This window comes from Ascidiella aspersa, chromosome 1 (assembly GCF_963924565.1).
Source record: "Ascidiella aspersa chromosome 1, kaAscAspe10.2, whole genome shotgun sequence".
Lineage (NCBI taxonomy): Eukaryota > Metazoa > Chordata > Ascidiacea > Phlebobranchia > Ascidiidae > Ascidiella > Ascidiella aspersa.
The window spans coordinates 34,184,966-34,208,551 of record NC_139447.1 but is presented as its reverse complement, the minus strand read 5'-3'; the positions used below and the strand labels follow the sequence as shown (position 1 = coordinate 34,208,551).

The window sequence follows — 23,586 nt, the reverse complement described above, 5'->3', positions numbered from 1 at the left end:
AACGACTGAAACTTTCCGCAAAATGGCGAAAACCTCGATGGAACTCAGGCTTAATCCGGAACCCGGGATGAGCAGAACTACACCCCTAGTGGCCAGGAGGCCATCGAGAGCATTTTTGCGGATGTCCGGGATCAGAAGTTCAATCTCACTCCGGGAGCTGAGGACCATTCCGAGAAGAGTGAGTTAGTTTGTGCTTTAGTTTATCTTTTATTGAACTAGAGCAGCGTTTGGGAACTATATGGCCGTTTTGGTTACGCCATATAGCTGTTTTGATGAGGGAATTTTGCCCACAGATAAATCATAGCTATCATTCTAGCGTGGTGTGAATAAAACTGCACGCGGCCACTGCCCCTTTTCAAACTGCACTTTACTTTTTTAAAACTAGACGAGTAGCATATTTTTTTTCGAATTCTGTTTGTCCATTGGTGGCTGTTGTTCCGTTAGACGGAATCTCTTATTGTTCCAAAGGTCATGTTATATCATGCCATTCTTTATTTAATGTGTTGTAAACTTGGCCAATGAAATTATTTGCGCTTGATATGCCCTGTCTATTAAATAAGAACAGCAAAACAAACACCCGTATTTAAATTACCATTTTGTTTCAACATAACCTAGACTAGACGATGAAACATGTTATAGGACTCTCATCGAAATACAACCAACAGTATTCCGTTTTTATGACTAAAAGGTTCAGACTTGTGTTTGTAGCAGGTTGGCTCCTATAATACTACAGTCGTAAAGGTCAAATAACATAACATGGAATATATTTTACCCACGTTATTACGTTATCAAACTCCAATGAGTGGATTGATTTATATCTATCCTATTAGGGGCACGACAATAGGTTGATAACAAGACTGTGGAGTCGAAGCCGAACACGAGACTCGACAGTCAGAAATTTGGCTGGAATTTTACAACCCGGTTGCCGGATTCGTTTTTAAACCGACTCCGTATCCCTGCTACTGGTCACAAAATTGGCTTTTATATTTTTTTTATGGATAGAATTTCGAATTCATTGTCCAAATGCTTTATTGTTCATCGAAATCTGCACAATGGACAAGAATACCTATAATTTATCTCCATTTGTGTAGCCATTGGACCATGAAAACACATTTTTTGCGGCATTTAAACGCAGTCTAACTTACCAACGTTTAAACGGAACTTGTCTTATGTATCTTATTTATTAGATAAATCTGCAAATACAAACAACGTAAACTATAGATAGTTCTTATGAACTGTTTGATGACAGTTATTTTAGGTTTTATCATAAATAAATCACCAGCGCTTAATGTTCATATTCTTTGCTTGACTATTTCCATTGCTGAACTTCATTAGTAACGCTACTTTATTTGATATTAACTTGGTAATCACATTTTAGGCCAAAAACGGCATCATTAATTTTGTCAAATACTTAATTCGAATGAATCTTTATAATTAGGCTCATACTAAGCTTGTAAATCTCACTTAAAAATATACAAAAAGTTTAATTTATTTAAATAGTATGACCATACATTAAAGGGATCAACGATATATGGTAAAATCCCTACATTCAAACTGCGAAGGGCAAGGTAAGACACAAAAGCACAGCATTTAATTGCCTCAAAGGTTGAGCAAATAAACCACCAGTATTTGTATTCGTTCAAACAGGAGACAGTCCGTCTGTACGTCACACCGCAATATGTGACGCAATAAGCATAGCGAGAGAGAGTGAAAGACAGAGAGACCCACGCGCCGGTTTTACTGGCACGTGCTGTGACTAGAGTACAGTGCTGCGGTCGGGCCTTGTATTCGCTGTGTATGGCGACAACCAGGCCTGAATGGAAGTTTATTTCTGTGTAAACAGACCCAGGGTCATTACGATATTGCCACAGCGGGTTGGAGAGATAGGCCGAAGGGCGTTCTATATATGTATTGTCGCTTCTTTGAGTGAGCCAGAAAGCATAAGTGTCCAGCGAATTTGGTGACAGTTATGAGCAAAAACGCGTTGGAGTTTAATAGTTTTTTATAGGTCGATTGGACATTAGATATCAAGTTTTTCACAATTTAAGGTAAAAAAAGAAAGGTTTAGTTATTCCTTTTATTAAAACATTCGCCCGTGAACTACTCCAATCAAAACATTTATCGGATGCCCGCTTTAAACCGCGTTTTACCTTAATTAAAACCTTTTTAATTTTGTAAGTTTACTTTTGCAACAAGATGCATAGACAGAAATAAATCGAATTAGTAACACAGGATCAGCAGAAATACTGAGTCAAAACTGTACACTAATTGACTAATTTAATTTTAGCTTGTAAAGAATACTTAAATTACGACAGAGAGTAAATAAAACGCTACACAATCGTTTGCACCAGTTTTAGATTTATTATTTGTAGTATCCAATTACAGTGAAAGTTTAAAGAAAGCAATTAAAACCTGACAATGTATGTCACTTAATTAATGGAAGGACTTAAAACAAAATTACCACAATGACAACTCCAGGGTTGTCAGGAAGACTTAACAGCGTCGCCGAATCTTCAATTTTCCCTCCCTTGAAGGCTTACTCCACCTATACCAAGGTTAGGTTCACGAGTCGGGGAAAAAACGAACAACTCTACTTTTTAGCATTAATTTGAGATAACCCGCTAACAGAATAACTCGCGTATTGTTGTTTTTGGTGCTGAGTCAAGTCGACTAACAATTTGTGAAAAAAGTATTAAATATTTTTCATGTTGTTCGAAATCTCGTTTTTATCGATAGCATGCCAGAGAATAATAAATGTTGTCGAAATGGCAGAAAAAAACAGAAGCTGCATACAAGATATGCAGCTCATTAAAAAATGTCACAAGAAGATAACAACCTTTTTAATCAAAATAAGGTATTAGATGACGTCTTGATAATTGTAACGGTACTCCTAACCTAAACAAATATAAAAATGAAACATAATTCTTATCTGCGTCTCCAAACCCAGTCCACAAGAAATAGACGTGTAATTATTAAGTATCGCTTCATAAAAATAAAGCTTGTTTTTTGCAGGGCCGGAACACACCGAAAGATATTTTCACTGCTCCGGTGAGCGACAGGGAATGGTGGAGGGTCACTCTCAAGGTGAGAATAAGCCCACGAATGTTTTTACACAGGGTTTTTTGTGTTTGGTAACGTTATTGACTTAGAAAATCCCGGATACGAAAGAATATGCAACAAAAATCTTGCCCGTTCCGCGTATTTCTGAATTTAAACACGACACTTTTTGCTTCCACCCTTAATGGTTTAAAGCAGGGCTGCGGAGTCGGTTAAAAATAACCCGAGTCCGACTCCGGTCAAATTTGCGATTTTGTCGAGTCCCGAATCCAGCCCGGACACTACAGCCCGTATTTCACCAATTTACGTAACTAAAATAACGTTGATATTCAGCAATCCACTCATAGGGTTGTCGTATAATTCATTCACTCACAATACATGGTTGGAAAACATTCCGCCATATAATATTCCACCTTTACAATTTCCATTTGGCGGCCATACCAGTTTTAAAATTCGGTACTGCGCATGCGCATGTCGGACTCGGGACTCGGGTAGTTTTACAAGGTCTTACTCGAGTCCCGAGTCCCGAGTTCGACTCCAAAAAAACAAACCGACTCCTCGAATGCCGAGTCCCGAGTCCGACTCCGCAGCCCTGGTTTAAAGTACTACTTCTAAAATCGTATTGGAATCTGTCGATATTGAGGTAACAATGGGTTATTTACCTAAATTATTTGCACTTAAAATAGTTTTGTTTCGTTTTGTCGTACGCTTATCTGAAAAATACCCAGGTTCGATAATTAATGTACCATTTTTTTTTTGAACCAAATAACTTAGATTGAAAACTGACACTTGAAGTGGGACTTAATTTCGGAAATGAATTCAACTTGATTTGAGTTAAATTTTCTCAAATGGCTTGACTTATTAATTTTCGCAAAATGTCTTGACTTGGATTTGAATTAAATTTTCGCAAAGGAATTGACTTGGACTTGAGATATTTTTACAATTGGATTGTCTTGGATTTGAGCAAAACTTTCGCAAAAATGGCATGACTTAGACTTGATAATTTTCGCAAATGGATTGACTTTCATTTGAGTTAACATTTTTGCAAATGGCTTGACGGGAACTGAAGGCGTTTTAAAATACCTTATTTAAAATTCCGCGCAGGAGACTCCGGTACCCGGAACTTACGACATCAAGGACTTTCTCCAAGAGAAGGAACTCGACCGCATCAAGCCCACCTACAACTTCAAGAACGAGGGAAGAAAGAAGAGCGTTAGGTCCTCCAGGAACGGAGAGGTCCTCCTGCCCGGAGCATACGAGCACAGCGACTTCCTTGATCATCTCGAGAAGCTCCCGCTAACCTATCAGTTCAAGGGAGCTGGAAGAAAAAGAGAGCTTCCTGGAATCAAGGACCGGGAGTGCAACGTGTCGCCTTGCCAGTACAAGACTGAGCGGAAACCTGTGGCTAAGCTGCCCATCGCGTAAGTTTCGTGAACGTGTTTTGTTTTAAGACGTGGTAAAAATGTCCAAGCCCATACAGAAGTATTAGCAGTTTGAACGTTTCAAATAACTCTAAAGATAATGGTTGGAGGTTGTAGTAAGACGTAGTAAGAATGTCCAAGCACTTGCATAAGTATTAACATGTTGAACGTTTCAAATAACCCTTAAGATAATGGTTGGAGGTTATAGTAAGACGTAGTAAGAATGTCCAAGCACTTGCATAAGTATTAACATGTTGAACGTTTCAAATAACCCTTAAGATAATGGTTGGAGGTTGAAGACGTGGTAAGAATTTACCACATACTAAAACCCATACTGAAGTAGATGGAAAAATAAACCATGTAATGCATCCAGGTCTTCTTCCAAAATTTGAAGCATTGTCTTGTGTATTTAACTTAATTCAGTTAACTATTCCGAGTCCGTCTTCGACTTCGCAAACCTGATATAAAGCATTTTTAATGTTTCTAATTTAAACTTGATTTTGCCTTCCTAACTGAATTTCAGCCATTGTTTTATGGATTTAATTTATTCCAGATGACTTCGCTAAAATCCCAAAATTCAACTATAAACATTAATGGAGGTTAATTGTGTTTTGTTTAAGTTCCGCTACCTTAAACGTTTACGGTTCATTTTGTGTTTACAGACACGGAGCCTTCAAGTCGCAATCCTCACGATTTCCGACGAAATATTTTAACCCGGTGAGTTTGTTTAAAAAAAATACAACCTTTACAGCCCACTAGGTGGAGGTAGAGGTTTGCACAAGTACAAAATTAATAGTCAGTTAAACTTTAACCAACGACAAATACAGTTAGGTTCATCTGACGCATAATTAATAAATGATGTGACAGAAGATTTAACAACGGGATTACCGAATTTTGTATTTATTTTTCAGATAAGGATGTCCATAATTAACATTTTATTCCAATAGAGATACCAGTTTTTTAGACAAAAAATATCGCGATCTAATTCGATACCAAATGACGTCATTACTATGCTTAAACAAGGAAAATAGACGAAATTAAAACGTTTAAAGCACTTTGTTCAGGTTATTAGGTCAAATTTGCTTTAACGTTATCTCCAGCTGTTAACTTATACTAATTTTTTTGATAAATTAAGTAGAAATCACTGGGTCGCAAATCATGACTTAAATTCCTACATTTATTTGGTACCAGATCGTCGCCCATACCACCCTAGTGTCGAACAAGTTACGATACTGACCCTTTGCATCGGTTCCTATCCGATATTATCGGAAAATCCTTATTGTGGATATTTTTTCAATCGGAATTGTGTATATCACATCTAAAGCCTAGTTTAAATTTGTATATACTTCGACTAGCAAATAACAGAAAAACCCAAGCCTGTATATTTGGTGTCTGTAAAACATTAACGAGTTGCTTATTCCACAGAGAGAAGGTCCGCCACCTGGCAGTTACGAGCCACGAAGTGTTAATAAGAGCCCGGTCGTCTCATCCTGCTTTAAATCAAGCTCACCTCGCTTCAGAACGTCGCAAACGGTCCGTGTTTGTTTAGTTATATATCTCTGCCTATGAAATTCCCTACGCCTAAAGGTTGACAAACATAGTTCATAATTTCCACTATTTAAAGTAGTTGTATTGCTATGAACTTGCGTTTAACAATAAATGTGAAAAGGGCACGCTTGGACAACTAGATAATTCTAGATTTCTAAGTCGAATTAAAGCAAAATGCGGCTAATTTGTTTTAATAATTCGGTAATTCTAATTCTAATCCAAAATTGAGAAAACTAAAATGATCTAATTTTAATTTTAATCTAATTATAAAAAATTCTTGTATAAATCCAATTGTCCAAGTCTGGTACAGGGCAACCCCGATACCGGGACAGAAACATAATTACGAATAATAATTAAAATATATTTGGGGATTCTTATTTACTCTTTACCACTTTGGACAAATTTGGTTCGAAAAATGCCAACTATATTAACACACAATAAAAAACACACTTCAAGTGGTTAGAACTTAAAGTTTCAAAATGTTATTTCTGTTTGTTTCTATTATTTCTCAACTGGTATCAAACGATCTTTGTTTAAAACCCAGACAAAAATGAAAACCGTAGTTTGCAGTGCTAAAAACACCTTTAAAACATCAGTTTTAAAGCGTGGCAAATATAAGGCGCATTTTCACTTTGTCTTTATTTCATTTTCTTCCAGAAAGTTCCTGGTCCGGCAACCTACGCCCCCACAATACAAACCCCGCAGCCCAGCACCCTTATGAAGATGGGAAGAATGCACGGGCTGTTCTTCAGAAATGCCTTCGAAGTTTAAACCGCTGCCTACATGTCTCGCACAAATTTGGTCGCTTTGTTAACGGAGCTGTTCCCATAGGCTTAGTTAATTGGCTAGTTCTCTTTTTGAGTCGTTTATTTGTGCCTTTTTATATCGTATTTTGAAAATGCCATATTCAATAGATCACTTTAATTCTGGTGTAAACCGCACGTCGTATTTCTGTTGTAATGTTTTTTCGAGCGTATTATGAATTGCATGGCGCTATGAGATTGCATTTCTATAGTAATTTAGCAATTTCAAATAAAAAATCTTATTTTATAAAAAAAGAACTACAATTTCAAGGGCTAAAGCTAATTTTTGCCTGACAACGCGGAATACATTACCATTGCACGTTATAATTTTATCGATATTGTTCTTTAAATTAGATCATAGTTATTACGCCATTGCGTGTTACATATGACCGTCCCACCTGAAATATCAGGCAACTGTATCAGGTTAAGATACAAATGATCGATCAACCCCAGTCACTATGTCCATCTATTCTACCAACACCTTACACACCATATATGGTACATGTGATTCTCTCAATATGTATTCTATTGTATGTATCGCTGTGGTCGCCATTTGGCCTTAAAAGCACTTTCACTTGTCAGGCACAATTAATGGGCGTCGTGATTGTCTAGATTCGCCATCACATTCGGTTGCGTTTTGAACGGGGTATTTGTTCACTGAGCCGTTCCTATTCTTTGCAAAGCCAAGGAAACAAACAGAATTTTGTTACGTTTTGGCAAAAGGCCCGATCGTATATTTATGAAAACAACGTACCGTCCTTTGTTTTCTCAGCGCTTCAAACAGTTTTTTAAGTTTTAAAGAATTTTATCGAGTTGTGGGTTTCTTGTTGGTATTGTAGGTTAGATTTTAGGCCTAAACAAACAAAATTTATCAAGCTTATGTTTAAAACTTTAACCACTGCTTAAAATATTTTAAGCTTTTAACCATTCTGGCGTGGCTAATTCAGTCAAAGTTTACTAGTTTTTAGTAATGGAATGAGTTCAATCATCAATTGTTTTAATTTCAAACTTTTAAATTTGATGTTAATTACTAAGGCTTGAATTGGGCAAGTAAAGACTTAGACTTAAATACATGAATTGTCATTTGTTGATGATGACATGGAATTAATTTAAAAACGAATTGTTTATAACACTAAAACACGCTATTCTCTTAAAGCGCCCAGGGTCTATGTAATGGGTAAATGTGTAAACGATAGAAAAAAACGCAGTTCAAAAAAGTTTCCTTTTATCCTAGAGCGCAGCGGTTTCAACGCTGGTGGGACTATTGCTTACAACTACAAATATCAATATACAAGTGTTCGCTTAAAGTGATAGATGTATGATCCTGCGCAAAGTCAACCATTGAACCCCGTATCACTTTAATGTCAAAAGGCAAGAATCACGAGCAGCCCATAATCCGGGATTTTGGTTGGGAAGGGCAACGAAATAAATTCAGAGATGACGACATAATGTTACGTCAAAACGTGACGCCACAAAGAATTGAAATTAAGAACACCACATAGTCCGTTCTTTTTTATGTTGAACAGGTGTACTTTTAAAAGCTACATTACAAAACGACGTTGCCAATTCGCGGAAAGCAAGAAACAGCAGCGAGCCTTAGGACTAAAATGATTTTATTAAAATGGTATAAGACACTAGAAACGTATTTGCGTAGTTAACATAGCCAAAATATATTTTACGGGGGGACATGGCCACTTGCACATCTGGATCCGACCCTGCTATGGGCTGCCTGTCAATCTGGGCTAAGACAAGGAAAAGTTGCGCCATTAACCAGAAACTTGCAGGAAACGTTGGTCGCGTGATGCAAGGGCAACAAGATTAATAGGGAGACGAGGAAGTGGATTACAACAAAACAGCGTGGCCTCGTCGTGCTTGCACGTGATTTAAGCCAGGGTGGACACATTATAAAAGACCTATACAGCAACAACATCTAAATGTGACATAAAATCGTCGGGATAATACCTAAACTTGTCACAATAAGGCCTTAACTCGTCGAGAAATTGACGAAAATAACACCTATAACTGTATAGCGTAGGAAGAGGGCATGGAAAGATTGGGATCTGGCATCAGTTCTTTTCGTATCGACGTTTGGGCTTATCAGTTTAGGCGCCGGACTGTTCCCCCTGTTTGGGGTTAGGGACGGGTAATGGGGTGGGTTTGAATAAGGGTTTTCGTTGAAATTCAAGGGAGTTGGTCATAAGGTTCGGATTGTAGGTAGAAGTTTGCTAAGGCCTCATTTTTGCCATTTAGGTAATATTCCGACTGTACAATATTTCCGACGTTAATGTTAATGATTTTTAATTTGTCCTGTTGCTGGAGTCAAAATTATAACCTTGAAACAAAAACAAATATATTTAATCCGCCACCGCTAGCCGATACTTTTATCTTTAATTGTTAAGATAAAATTTTCTTTTTGTTACAAAAGATTTAACTTTCAAGGTGGGAAAAAGTTGTACAATAAATGTGTTAATTTGTTTATGTTGGGGCCGATATAACAACATAGCAGACTTAAAAAAAAAAATGGGAAAAGAAATGATGGTGTTCAACATAATATTATCACTCTTGCTTGTTTCGAAAGTATGCAAAGTCAAACTTTTTTTTCATCAAATAACTCCCGGGTTGGTGGCTAAAGAGTTTTTGTTGTTGTACCACCGAATCAAGTTGTATTTTATTTCAGTTCACGATCGCATATGTTGTTTACCACAGCCGCAATTTTGTCCACCGCTGTTTTCTGACGAACGATTGGCTATAGCTCAATAACGACCACTTTAATCATCATGTACAGGCCGTTCAGCTATTCCTGTCCACATCTAACGGTTTACAAACAATATTCACAGAAAGGATGTTCGACATTTAACGGTCGTACGAGCGCATTGTGCACATAAACGACGTGAAAAGTACGTTCTATACAAAACCCGTTGCAAAGTGCAAACCGTTAATCGGTAAAATTAATAACGGTAGAAAAATCTAGCCTTCAGAACCGCGTTTTACTGTGTATGAAATCAAGTTGACTTAGCATCAAAAATGAGTGTTTTTCAACTCTTTTGGTCGCGTACCACCTAATAACTAATGTTTTTACTCTCGCTGGTCATCACCTGGCCGCAAAGGGGTGCAACAAATGTTCCAATGGGGTGCTGTAATAATAAATCAGAGACAGAAAATATATTATTATTATTTCTTTGCTTAGTTAAATGTAAAACTAACTCACATTTTGGTGTTGTGGTACCGTTACTGTGTTATCAGGTACTTGTATAAAATAAAATTACAGAGCTTTTCCTATTTAAGCTATTCTAAAAGGAGGTGCGAGAATTGGTTGGCGATTTGATAGGGGGCGGTAAAAACATTAGCCAGTTTATATTAGTATTTTTTGATAATTATTACTTAAAGTGGAAGTATTAGTGCGATTGCAAATCATGCCTTAAATTCTTATTTAATTTGGTATCTAAGCGGCAACGACACTACTCTTGTATCGGACAAGTAACGATACAAACCCTTAGCATCGGGTATCGGCTCCGATCCGATATTATCGGACATACTGCATGGAACAAACATAAGCTGAATGTTTCACATTTATTGCGTTGTAACTTTGAAATGAAGAGTTAGCAACCTTGATAGAAAAATGGCACAGTTGTGATACTCCTAAGATACGCACACATATTGAAACAGCGCCAATTGGCAGGCTAAATAATCTCAAGCACTAGCACTTATTGCATGAAACAAGAAAATCGCAGCACAATTTGAAGAAAGTAAGAAAAAAGAGAACGTATAACAAACACATAGGACGTGATATTATGAACTTGCAGCAGTTTTACCCAAAGGTGGTGATAAGGAATTTTAGGAGAACAAGTAGCCAATTGGCATTTTGTGTTTGAAAAAAACATTTAAGGTAAGCGGACGTATTTTGGCGAATTCGCAAAATAGCCTATTCGAAATGTAAAACAAAAAATTATTTTGACAAATCTATACTTCAACCCACTTTCAGTTTTATACGGCAACAACTGCAACAAGTTGGTAAAAAACAATTTTTGGTGGCCTTGCTTAATTGATTGTTTGGATCAGCTTAAAGGCGAAATAGATATATTTAACTGAATGAAATCTGAAATTAATTTCGTTGATAAACTACAAACAATTTCCATTAAATTTGTAGTTATTTGAACGTTTGTAAATGTGTATAAAATAAAAAAATATGTAGTTAAAACGTAAACACAACGTTACGTTAGTTACAAATGGTCTTTGTATTTTGCATTTCAATACAACCCTCTATCATTTTGCTTCAAGCATGTTATAAATTTTGGTCCTTATTTTCACATCTATAGGGGGCGTTTGAAGGTATTTTTCGTAGGGCCATGGGCCTGGATAGTCAAAACACAATTACAGGAGTGCACAAGTGTCACTTCAGACATAATGGCACATCCTCGCAAAGAAGACTGACGTGGCCTTTTTACCAGCGACATGGAAGTGCATTATGGCGAACATTAGGCTATAAACGACCTGAGCGTCGTTTCCCAGGGCCAAAACTCATTCTCTCGCAGAAAATGGTAGGTGTAGCAAACTTATATTTGATTACGATCGACTGAAAGAGACTCTCGATCGATTGGTTCGGTAAAAAAGTCGCAAGAACACTTATTATACATTTTGAGCGTTAATCGCATTCCAAGCCAGCGATAGAGGTTAATTTGTTACGTCAAATAACGCCTTATTAGGCTTGTCCAGACAACAATTGGTCTTTTTAATGTTTCGCTTGTGTGTGACAGCTATTAACACATATCCGACGCGACCTACCAGGTGTTGGCTACCTCTGGGCTATAGCATTTGAACAGCCCTACTTTCCATCAAAATCTTGATTTGCAAGTAAGAAATACTGAAATACTACGAAGGCGCGTCCTCGACCGAAGCATTGTAAGACGCTTCTTTAACGCTGCTCATTAGAAAAGCCGGTCCTGGCGATGCGACCTTCTGTTCATCAATCGAGAGCAACTGTCGAGGACTGGCCGGGTCCTTAACGCTCGTTTGTGTCGTCACAAAGGCCGTCGTGCGGCTGCTAGTCCTCCTGAAGGAGCGCGGGGCAAAGATGCCCCCTTTGCTCCCGCCGGAGCAATTGTTCTGCCACCAGGCGAGCATCTTTCTCCTGAACTTCTTGCGGTTCTGGTGCGTCGCTAGGGAGTGGATCCAGGGAGCCAGGAGGGAGTTGAGCGAGATGAAGAGGCGGTCAAGACGGTAGAAGATACAGATTCTGCGCAGGATGAGAAAACAGACCGCGTTAGTATTAGAAAGAAAATTGTGCGCCTTACAAAAAAATAATACAGCAAACCAGAGAAAAAATTGCTATGAATTTATCAAAATAAATAAAAAAAATCCAGAGAAAAAATTGCTATAGATTTGACGAAAAAAATATACAAAAAAACAGAGAAAAACTGCTATAAATTTGACAAAAAAAATAATTCAGAAATAAATTGCTATAAAATTACCACAAAGAGTATAAAACCATCCAGGGAAAAAAATTGCTATGAATTTGACAAAAAGCAAAAAATCCAGAAAAAAAAATTGCTGTAAATTTGACAGAAAAAGTAAAAATATCCAAGATTGTCTGATTTTTATAAATTTAGGCAAAAATTGTTAAGTTCGACATTCTTTAGTCCATCCATATAATTTCACAATAGAAATTGTTCAAACACAACTAAAGAAAACTAGTAAAATCGCTTCAAAAAACAAACCTATCCATAAAAGAAAATGTAATCCACCACTAAGATAGTGGATTTTATTTAATGTAAGCTAAATTTCGCAACAGGATGTTTGACATTAAGCAGTCGTTTGAGCGGGTTAAAATATCGATCAAAAAGTACAATAAAAGTCATGGGGTGCTGCTGAATGAGAGGGTCAAATGGTCAAAGGCATTTAAATGGCTTGCTTCTCGACACGATAATTTTTGTGATGTTTGCGAAAATTGTTGTCAAAGCGTTCATTGTGGGATGTTGCTGTTATTTGCTTAGGGGAGGGGTAATTAGGTGGAGATGCGTGATTTCTCAATACCTTATACCTGTGTTTCACTTTGCAGCGACATAAACACTATGCCTTTAGTGGCGTAAGTAATGAGCGAAGCTTTTGCGACCCAATTACCTTTACTGAGCTTTTTGTAAGTTAACAAAACATAAGACATACATACATAAGTTTGAATTAACAAAAGCCATGTCTTACGTAAGGCATCAACAAAATTTCCCAAGGGTTAAGTCTGCAATACTAACAGATAATTTGCCTTTGTTTTTTCCAGGTTTGAAATCACTGCGAAGTGTTTAAATGTTGATGATTCAAAAAGCTTTATTATGTATGAAAGCTTTACTTTTCTTATGTATGTGGCCATTGGCTTGATATACTCAGGATTGAAAAATCGATATTAAAGCGATTCATAATAAAAAAGTGACAAGGTTTGCTACCGAAATATAAAAAATACTCAAGTTAAAAAAAGTGTAATTAATGTAATAAAAAAGTATAAATTTCAGATGATGTTTGAAACGAATAAAGAGCTATTCAAAACATTCAAAATGCTACCTACTTCAGTATTGACTTGATATTCTTATTACGTCTTACTACAATCTCCAATCAGCATGCTCCAAAATACAAATTTGATTTTCAACGTGTACTGACCTCTGCTTGCCCTTGACTTCCAGGAGCACCTCGGTGACCGTCAAAAAGGTGTAGAGAAGTCCGCAGAAGATGGAAAAGACGATCAGGTGGGAAAACTTGGTGATGAAGCGCCTCACCATCCTTCTCTTTGTGTCTGAGAAGGATCCGAAGACCTGAGGAGTGCTCATCCTCTGCGCCAGGTGTCTGGATGTGGAGAGGTAGCGGCGGAAGATGTGCACGAAGATGGCGATCACTAAAACCGCAGGGAGCAGCATCAAGAGGAGCGGGAAGAGGATGATGTAGATGCTCATCTGAGGGGAAACACAACGATGGGTTAGAACCAAGAAAGCGTAAATCGAATAAAAATACAGAGTCTCGAGTCCGACTGCGGCCAAATGTATACGATTTCGTGCAATCCGAAAAGGGCCCCCAACTGAAATAAGGTGGATATCAGCAATCCGCACCTTGGGGTGTTGTATAATTGATCCACACACAACACATCTAAAAATATCCCCCTATAGGGCCTATATGCTATTTGGCCGCCTTATCGGTTCAAATTTGGCAATGCGCATTCACACGTCGTATCGGGACTCGGGTAGTCCTACGGAGTCTTTTTCGAGTCTCGAGCCCCGAGTCCGACTCCCTAGGCCTGGTTAGAATCGCTATTGTGATTTTCGGCCAAGCGTTTTACTTGATTTCATGGATATTTCCTATAGTAAAATGTATATTTTTTCAGTTTTACAATTCTATATTGCAAATAGTTTAGTGGAATATTGGATGCGATTTGTATAGAACTTTCTTCTATTTTTTGTGATATATTTCTCCCTAATTTACTTTAACTGAAATTTTGTTTTTTAAATTAATATTTTTGTGAATGAAAATGTTAACCCAAAACCTTTTCGAATACGTGACATAACAAAAGAAATAGATTATTAAAGGTAACTGGAAAAAAAATATTCCAAGATAAAAAAAATATTTTCATTTTTAATCCCACCAGAAGCTTAACTTAGCTAAGTATTGTAACGCATAGTTTGTTTAAACCCTTGTAGTCTAAGGACTGGTCTAAGTTGAGGTAAAAAAGATTCTTTTTTTATTATCATTTTGTGCACACGAGAGCTTACGCGAAATAATTAAGTCTCGAATCGTCATTTTATGGTCTACTAACACTTAGCGGTTAACCTAAACCTAACCCAGCATTTCGAGCTCCTAATAGAGACCTAAGCATCCGTTTAACACAACGCAAAACAAGGAAGCTAATAACATCAAAAGCCAACTCACCTCCCAATGTTTAACATCACACAGAATCCGCTGGTTAATCCCGATCACTAGGGTTACAACCAACAGAGGATAGAGCCACGAGGCACCTATGCTTATCCAGAGCTTTAGCCTGGACATGCGCCGGTGGTAGTCCATGGGTCTGTGGCAGTAGAAGGCAATGTCCAAGCCCAGGGTTGCAAGGGCTACGTAGGGCGCCATTACGCAGAGAATGTAGATGGGCGCCCAGTAGGTGCATATACGAAGGCACACGGCCAAAGTGAGACCGCTAACTTGGTAGGCGCCTAACACGTCCAGTGTGTTGGTTACGAGCAGCGCAAACCCGCAGAGAAGATTGCTGACCGCCAAGTTTACGACAAAGTACTTGTTCTCCGGGTGATTGGAAGACTTGTGGGCTAAAGTCACCTTGATGGAGGCGACGTTTGAAAGCACGATGGCCAGACCGAATACAAGTCCGAGTATTAGTTCGTACACTTCCCTGGGACATGGGGTTAAGGGGTCGGTGCTTGTAGAATTGGCCGTTGGAAAGGGCGACCCGGTAAACGATTCTGTTGTTAAATCCATGACGACTTGGGGGGGGGAGGGCGTCTTTGTAGTTTCGTTTTTTCGAAAGCAAGACAGCTTATTACTATATTATACAAGTTTCCGCATTTCCTTTTGTTTATGCGGAAGTTGGTCTGCAAAACAGTTTAAGGTTAACTTGTTGGCAATTTGGACGTAATGAAATGTTTATTATTTTGCAAACCTGTAATTTTTATCTGTCCGTAGGCTACACTCTAAAATAACGTTAAAGTTTAAAAGTACACACAGTGTTGTATGAACCTTGTTATTATTTTTAACATTCAGATGTTCAAAAAGCATGAAGTTCCCTTTAATACGTCACACCTATGTTGGATATATCTATCTGGGGCGAACTTAAGCGCAGGTCTAGAATCCTACCTCAGCGTTCAAACAATTGTTAAATTAACGCACATTATTTGGGTTAGCGATTGGGTATTAGGCCTATTATATTTATTATTTGATAATAATGCCTAACTTACACAAGGCCAAACGCTAACTTGCACCCTAAAACCCAAATAATGTATGTTGTGGTAGGATTCCAGACCAGCGCCAAAACTTATTTACCCACACCTTGCATTGTCCTCACACAATAAACTTGATATGTTTATCTGCATAAGAGCAGGATTATAAAAAAAAAACTCTATGCACAAACCTCTGTCTATGCCCTCAAACTAAAAGGTCAATTCGCCAAATTATATCAGCAAATAGTTTATTTTTACTGCAGCTAAATCGGTATGAGTTCATGGCTCCTGTTAAAATGTCACAACAATCACATCGATATTAAGCTGAAGGTCACAAGTTTGAGACCTACAGGTGGCTGCGTTAATTAGGTCACATCTCAGAATAATCACCTGTTGCGTAACAAAGTCGTCGCAATTGTTGCTGTAAACAAAAATCTTACACTAGTAACTGCAAGAAACTCAATGTCGGAGAACAAAAAACGAACGTTGGAATATATTTAAAAGTATAATTTACAAGAAATATCAAACCACAAAGAGTAGTTAACATTGTAGCCTATATGTGGGCTAAAAATGTTCTCTGGTTCATTTTTAACTGATTCAGGTTCAAATCATTACACAAAAGGCTAGAAAAACATTTTTTGCCTGTTTAATTTTTTCCTTTTGCGAAAAAGACATGCTTACACTATGGTCATTAAAATACAAAAATCGAAACTAAGTTCTGTGCATAAACGGTAAATATTAGCTACAATACCGAGACGCACCATGAATAACAACAATATAGGGCGCTGGGTTCAGTTTATGTAAATAAATTTGACCCGTTCATTAACTAGTCTCGATTTTGGCGGTCGTCAGTTCGCCTCTCGTTTCAAAACAAAGCGAAAGCAGACTTTTTAATGGCTATTTGAACCGGTTTCAACACAGAGAGACTGCGACACTGATCAATTTCGACAAAACTCACCAAACTTAAAGCAATTAGAGGCCAGCGAAGGCTAAACGTGCTTGGATAGACTTCCACCTTTAACTGTAGCTAAAAGTCGTGCGCAATCAGCGACAAAGACCCGCTCGTATATTTGTTTACGCCGACGACTGGCTGACTGACTGACACCCGGTTAGTCCGCGTCGATCTAAACTGCTGAAAAGCACGCTTGCGTTTATATATATAGATAGATAGCGGCTGGCTACACACAAGCACATTAAACAACTTCCTGTCTTGCTGCTACCGCGCCATGGTGGGTCCACCACGCTTATGCAATCGCTTAAACACAACGCCGTCCGTCGGCCTTACGAGCTTGCCCTACCTGGCTGGAACGATGTTCGAGGTATGTTTGACAGCCTTGATAGCCTTGTTTATGTGGGCTTATGCTCTACTGTTGCTGCTTATTCGACCGCCTTTTCCGGGTTTCTGGCCAGCTAGAGCCTTGTTGCAATTTAAAGCAGTGCCTTGTCGGATGGCAAAAACAGGAAATTGGGTTTGGCCGCACTCGTGCAAAAATATATATCTGGGAGATGTCTAAAAGCGCTTTATTATCCCATGTGTTTTACAAGGGACTTGAGACTGTTTATGCTAAGCGACTTCTTTCTTTTTTTAGTTTTTATATCATGCTTATTTACACCCTTTACCCCAGTTGTTCGAAAAGGAAATTGTATTACGTTTGGGGCGATTTGCAATATATTTTCGAAACATCAAAATAAGGAAAACACGAACAAAAAAAAGACCGACGTCAAAAGCCAAAAAAACTCTAACGAAAACTTAACAAGAAACCGCTGACGCCCCAAAACTGTTTCACGGACCCCATTTGGTCTGCGGGTTTAAGGTAGGAATGAACCGCTGATCTTGATAGTTTTTTTTTCTTGCTTAAAACCGAACTTTTTCTTGAAGATGAAATCCTGGCTGATTTTAAGGTGACTGTAAACGCAATATTTCGAATTACTAGAATTGCCGCGTCCACTGGTCCAACCAAATCAAGTTGCGCTTTGCTAAGTGCTCTGACCAAATACAAAAACAAAATTCCAGGAAAACCACTACGCGACAACACTGAGGGGGGTAATATGGGGGTCTGGTGTCATTGACACTCTATACGTCTAAAATACGTCATTAAGTAAACAAATAAGCATGTTTGCCGTTCTTATCATGCTTGTTCTTAAAGAAGCTCGGTGAAACATTTTCTGGATAATGTGTAAACCTACTGCTGTTGAAACGATTTATATAAACCTCACGTCGTTTCACGCTTTTTTTCCATTCGGAAGTTGAATTTTAAAAGCGTTGCCCGAACTCGCCATTTGTTTAGCGAGAAAGCTTAATATAAACCAAAATCTCATATTTCTCCCATGGTTTCCAGGTGCAAAGCCAGCTGTTTTTTAGCCACCGCCAATCTATAGATATGGAGAAACCCACTGTTACAATGACTTAAGTCTTTGTTTGTAAAATAACTGAATTTATTTAAGACAAAACAAGAGCCTTAATTCAGACTTAAGGTATTTAGGCAAATTAATTTTCAAAGCTATCATTTATATATCTAAAGTTTTGAAAGTAAAAAGATTTGCTTCGTTTTTGTTGTTTGTTCGGAGAATATTGCTTAGAAAGAAGTGATTTTACTTATTTTAATAGTTAAACATTTATTAAGGCGCGACTTGGAATAGACTTGTCATGGCATTAAATTGGCATGTTACTGACTCGTTATTCAGGTCAAATGACTTGACTTGGACTTTGGCTTTTTTGCAAATTACGTGATACTGAGACAGCACTGACGAAAGCTCAAATGAAAGTAAACCACAAAAAACGTACATTTGAAAAGACACGTCTTGCAAGTTTTAACAATCTTTCGCGACAAAAAGCAGCAAATCATATTCAAGAAGAAGTAAAGCTCACAACCTTATAATTGTCTGTTCTTAACACCAAAAAATAAAAGCCCAGTTGCAGCGGTGATTGGCGATTAGCCGGGCTGACAAAGCCATGACTTGCAATTTGGCGACCCTACACCGATGAAGGTATAAGGATGAGATGCCATCACTAATTGTTGCGCCAGAATTTTAACGGCAGCCATATTAGTCAGGTTGATTCTGCAGACGGAACAGTTGGGAGTCACGAGGCTGCTAAGTCGTCTAAAGTTGGTGATTCACAACACGCCGCCTGATGAACGATTTCGCAATCCCTTGCATTTCAGCGCTTGGTTGTAAAGCTAAGCGTAAACATTCTATCCCGAAATAACTTTTTATATGGCTAGTACTGTCATTCACAAATTGTTTGGCTATTACTGTCAATCATACTGTTTATATTAGAACTGCATAGTCTACCCGTTGGTTTTATTTTCCAAATTAGTTGTTGCTTGCATTTTTTTAATTCTTTACCACCGCTTCGGTTGCGAAAACAAGCTAAAACTTGGTATTTATTAAAACATAAGTCCTTTGACACTTACTCTGAATCCAACGATTTAGAAAATATAGAAATTGATACTGCGCTTATAGTTAAAATGGTTTCCTAAAGTTATCGAAACGTTATGACTCGATAAATTCATATAGGGTGATGTCTGTACACGTATGCTGTTATTTTTCCCTTTTGTTTATTTTTGTGGTTTGCGTTAAAATATAGGGGAGTATTAAAGATAAAAAAAAAGGAAATAACAAAATATTTGCAGTAATTAAGAAAACATGACAATTCTAAAATTAAAGTCAAAACCTTTCGGTGCCAAAAAATATGACAAGCGTAAGCGTAGCATTACGAGGCACGAAAACGATTTTGATGGATTGCAATACTTTATACAGTTCCTATTTTCTACGCAGTGCAAGTTTCCCGGTCAACATCCACCATCATGGTAAAAACGATCACATATTATTATAGGGCGTATGTAAAGAGAAATTAACAAACAGCAGGATGTTTTTGTTGCTTGGTGTGACGTGGTTGTTGATTTCTACGTAAACAACGCTTTTACCGACTCATTATGGTCAAGTTCGCATGCGCAGTTTTACTATAAATAAAGACCTGGTAAATATCTGCGTCAAAAATTTCGGCTTTTTGGCAACAAAGTTTGTTAGGTTTCGAGGATTCCTCAAAAAAAAAAGTTTTTTAACCAATCAACCTTGAATACACAAATTGATTGAAGCAAACTAAGTATCTTATTGAATACACAAAGTACTGTAGTTTATTTGTATTGTTATTTTTTCGTTTTTTATGAATTTACTATAGTTAGGTTTTCATTCAAACCAGTGTTTTACTAAATAAGAAGTACGTCATGCATTGTTTAAACATTCATAAACCACTGGCGATACAATATGCGGATAACTCGTAATCAGGACAACGAACTTTAACAAAGAAATATACCATCTCCCAAGATTCCTTCGTGTTTTTGCTCATTAGACGATCCCATTGTCTGGTTCTCCACACAGGGCCAAAGAGCGTGATTGACGTGATTCCAATGACGTGAATGGGAAGTAGATTGTTCGTCACTCTATTAAGCCAGGTTAACGCCATTTCTGGTTTCATGTCAACCTTAACAAGATAGTTTATATGACGATGGAATACCAGAACCTTTTCATAAAATAGGGGGCCTGTATAGATTTTGTGGATTGTCTTCAAGGTGTTATTTATAAAAAGCATAGACTATATTTCTAACAATGGTTTTACGTTTCCTAAACACCGAAGAACTAGTTTTATAGGCACGAATTTTGTTTAAACATTGACCCCTTTTGTTCAAGCCTTTTATTTGCGCTTTATTTCCACTATTGGGGGTTCATTCGATTTTTAATAGATTTTGGTCCGATTTTACAGAATTTCACTCGCTTTGCACCAATAGTTTTGTAATTTTCATTGCATCAGGTTTTTTTTAAGGTAACCTAACACTGGTTTAAATAACTTCCCTTTCTTTTATGATTTTAGCATTCATGTAAACAAAGTTTGTAATAAAAACTCAGCATTTTTCTTTGTTAAGTTTCCAAGACAGCTACAAAGTCGGCCATCTTTTCATGTTTTTGTGATTCCGCGTTCGTGTTTTCCTGTCATCTGTCGGCAGCCCCCGAACGTCAACAAAGCAGGATTGGCAAGCGCGTACTTCTGCAACGTTGCGTCACTGTACGCGTTTTTTTTCGCGTGTTGTTGTTTCAAGGGATATTGGGGCTTTAACAAAATGTGCTAAGTTGGCAAGTGCGCCGTTCTTAAAAGTGCACAAAAGTGCGGCTTTGCAATGGTTGCTGATGCAACTATGACTAGGTACTTTATAGAACTGTGCAACATGCAATGGTTTTAAAGGTTACTGGTGAAATGTCGATTCTTTTTCGTAACACTTGACCAAACTGCCCCCCCCCCTAAAGATTACCCATGATTTATATTTAAATGTAAATTTGTGGGCACTAGGCCTACCAGTAAACTGTGAAATATTCCTTTCAGGTTAGGTGCAAACTTTGGTTTATTTTTTTATTGTCCAGAGTCGCATCGTTTATGGTCGGCCCATGATTTTTTTTGTCAGGAATGACTACGGTACACAAAGTTTCATCTAAACGTGCCGTCATAAGAAAGTAATCTTGAAAAACACTGCACAATTCGTTTAGGCCAATATGAAGTTTTAGGTTAGAGAGTTGATGCTCTCAATACAAAAAATAGATTACAAAAAACAACGACTTTATACTGTTTAGGTTGCAAAACTTTTTATTTTCGATGGTGCGATGAGACACACGGCACCCTTGGGCCAAAACAAATCCATCAACTTGGGGTACGACATACTAGAAACGTAATCGAGATTCGCGCGCAGCCAGAGGCCTAAAAACTGTTTTAAACGCCAGCGTTAGTGCATGGCTTGGGGGAAATAAGCGCGCGTATAGGATGTGTCAGTTGCATAATGGGAAAACCAACAGCTGGTGGGATGCTGACGGTCGTAGGCGTTGGTAGTGACGTCTTAGCTTGGAGACTGCTGAATTTTGGAAGTAAACAACTATTGTGACTCGACAATTATTTGACAAAAGAACAAATGGATTTGGAAAGGTTGTTGGTGGCGTGATTGAAAAATAAGTCGCATTTTCACCGGTGTACAATTTAAAACTTACACTAAGTCTAAAACTATTGTGTGATTAATAGCGACATCAAAGATACAGTCATGTCTCAATTCTTAAAACACTTATGGCAATGGGACTATAAAGCATTGTGTTTCAATTATTAAGTAATCACTCGAAGAGCATTACCTCTATAAGAGTTGTCAATCAATCCGAAATTGGGTCGCTGTCTTATCATGGTTAAATTTGTTAACATTGGTTCTGCGCAAGATTCCTTGAAATTTGATAACATTGGGGAAGCAATACGAAAACATTGCATAATTTGATTATTCATGCTGTTTGTATAACGTTTTGTCCACATACAAACAGACAATAAAAACTATTGAGTCGCCGAAGCTTGGCTGCCATGCTTAACGTTAGTTCGCAGAGAAAAAAGGTTTGGAAACATTGCTATAAATAAAACAATGTGAATCATTTATTGCGCAATCGCAAGAACATTACCAGTATCAGAATTGCCAATCATCAGCGTACGGCCTGGACTCGGTAATGTCATTGTTTGTTGTTTTGCAAAGCCTGTATATTTGCGGCATTTCCTCACGGATCCGTGTGGGTATGCATCTTCTTAAATCACCGAGCTATTTTTAGCGCTGACTGCATACAGCTGCTTTTAGCGCCATGCCCGGCAAAATAGACTGCGTCACGTAAAACTAATGGTGTTAAAATCTTGTCATTTTAATCAAAACACTTTATAATAACATAAGTGTAACCTGGATTTCTTAACCGTCCAGTTGTAATTAGGTCATTTTAAAATAACTTAAGTCTAAAGTCAAGTCATGTTTAGAGCAAGTCAATTTTCAGTGAAGTCATTGATTTGAAAATAAAAACTTTAAAGTGTTGAAAAAAAAAAAAACAACAAAAAAATGTCAAGTTAAGTAATTTTTCACAAATAACTTAAATCGAGTCAAGTCTTTTAAAAACACTAATTTGATTTCATATTAATCAAGTCTTTGACTACGTCACAACAACACTGTTAAAATCACGTCAACCTCATCCTAAACACTTTTTAATTAGTATACCCGTTGCTCCTATTCCTGGTATTAAGTGGCCACGTGCATATATTTCAATTATTATTAGTCAACTATATTTAAATTTGTGGTCTTCATTATGACAGAGCATTCCTTGTGAAGTATTTCACCAAACGTGTGCAAGGGGCTCACGCATTGTTGAGTGCCTATATAAAAAGGTGACACTCCTAACACTGGGTTAAAGTCTATGTAACGCAATTTAAAAGATTTTCCGCTCACGGTTCAAATGCCGATATTTTCGCATCGCAAGAAGTTCGACTTAAAGCGTAACATTCGTACAACCCAATGCTGCAAAGCTACTCGAAAAAAATGCAGCGCTGTTTCAACGATGGAAAATTACTCAAGGGTTACGTAATCCAATCCTTTGGTCCGGAGAAAAGTCGACTGCTATCGTTTGGAAAACCTGCGCAAACAACTTCTTATCGCGGTGTGTTTGGCAATTTATACAGGTGAAAGTTTGCAGAAAATAAAGTTTGTGTTAAAAGATTTGGAGACAAAGAGCTACTTACTTAAGGCAGGAGTGGACACTTCCTTATGCAAAGAAACCCCCATATGAGTTAAAGCAAGTAAAAATAAATAGGATGATTGTTTTAGCAACCGAAAGATGACGACCTTTCGATAATCCATTGGCACAAATATTTAAACATGTGCGCGCGATATTTTTGTCGCATTATCTTGCCTAGTTAAACAAGGTTTGCTCATCTCTTTGACTGTACGAAATCAGAACGCAAAAAAACGAGCAAAGTTTGACTAAAGGTTCGTTTATTGGCGCCTA

The 23,586-nt window shown here is 37.7% G+C and overlaps 2 protein-coding genes across 3 annotated transcripts; one reads left to right on the top strand and one right to left on the bottom strand.

Annotated features, from left to right (window-relative positions):
• On the top strand, positions 1-7,512 carry LOC146169929 (protein STPG4-like). 2 transcript variants are annotated; one of them, XM_083389220.1, is made up of 6 exons: positions 1-178; positions 3,013-3,084; positions 4,162-4,478; positions 5,141-5,195; positions 5,904-6,011; positions 6,684-7,512. In XM_083389220.1, the coding sequence occupies exons 1-6, from the start codon at positions 23-25 to the stop codon at positions 6,795-6,797; spliced, it is 822 nt and encodes a 273-aa protein (XP_083245346.1). In that variant the 5' UTR covers positions 1-22; the 3' UTR covers positions 6,798-7,512. The 2 variants fall into 2 exon arrangements, with proteins under 2 accessions (XP_083245346.1, XP_083245347.1); XM_083389221.1 differs by lacking the exon at positions 1-178 and adding an exon at positions 2,393-2,555.
• A 4,159-nt stretch (positions 7,513-11,671) lies between these two features.
• On the bottom strand, positions 11,672-15,291 carry LOC146169928 (uncharacterized). Its single transcript, XM_083390482.1, has 3 exons — positions 14,729-15,291; positions 13,472-13,761; positions 11,672-12,062 (listed from the first exon to the last, which is right to left on the bottom strand). Exons 1-3 carry the CDS (start codon positions 15,287-15,289, stop codon positions 11,699-11,701), a joined length of 1,215 nt encoding a protein of 404 aa, XP_083246608.1. The 5' UTR covers positions 15,290-15,291; the 3' UTR covers positions 11,672-11,698.
• Between the last annotated feature and the right edge of the window lie 8,295 nt (positions 15,292-23,586).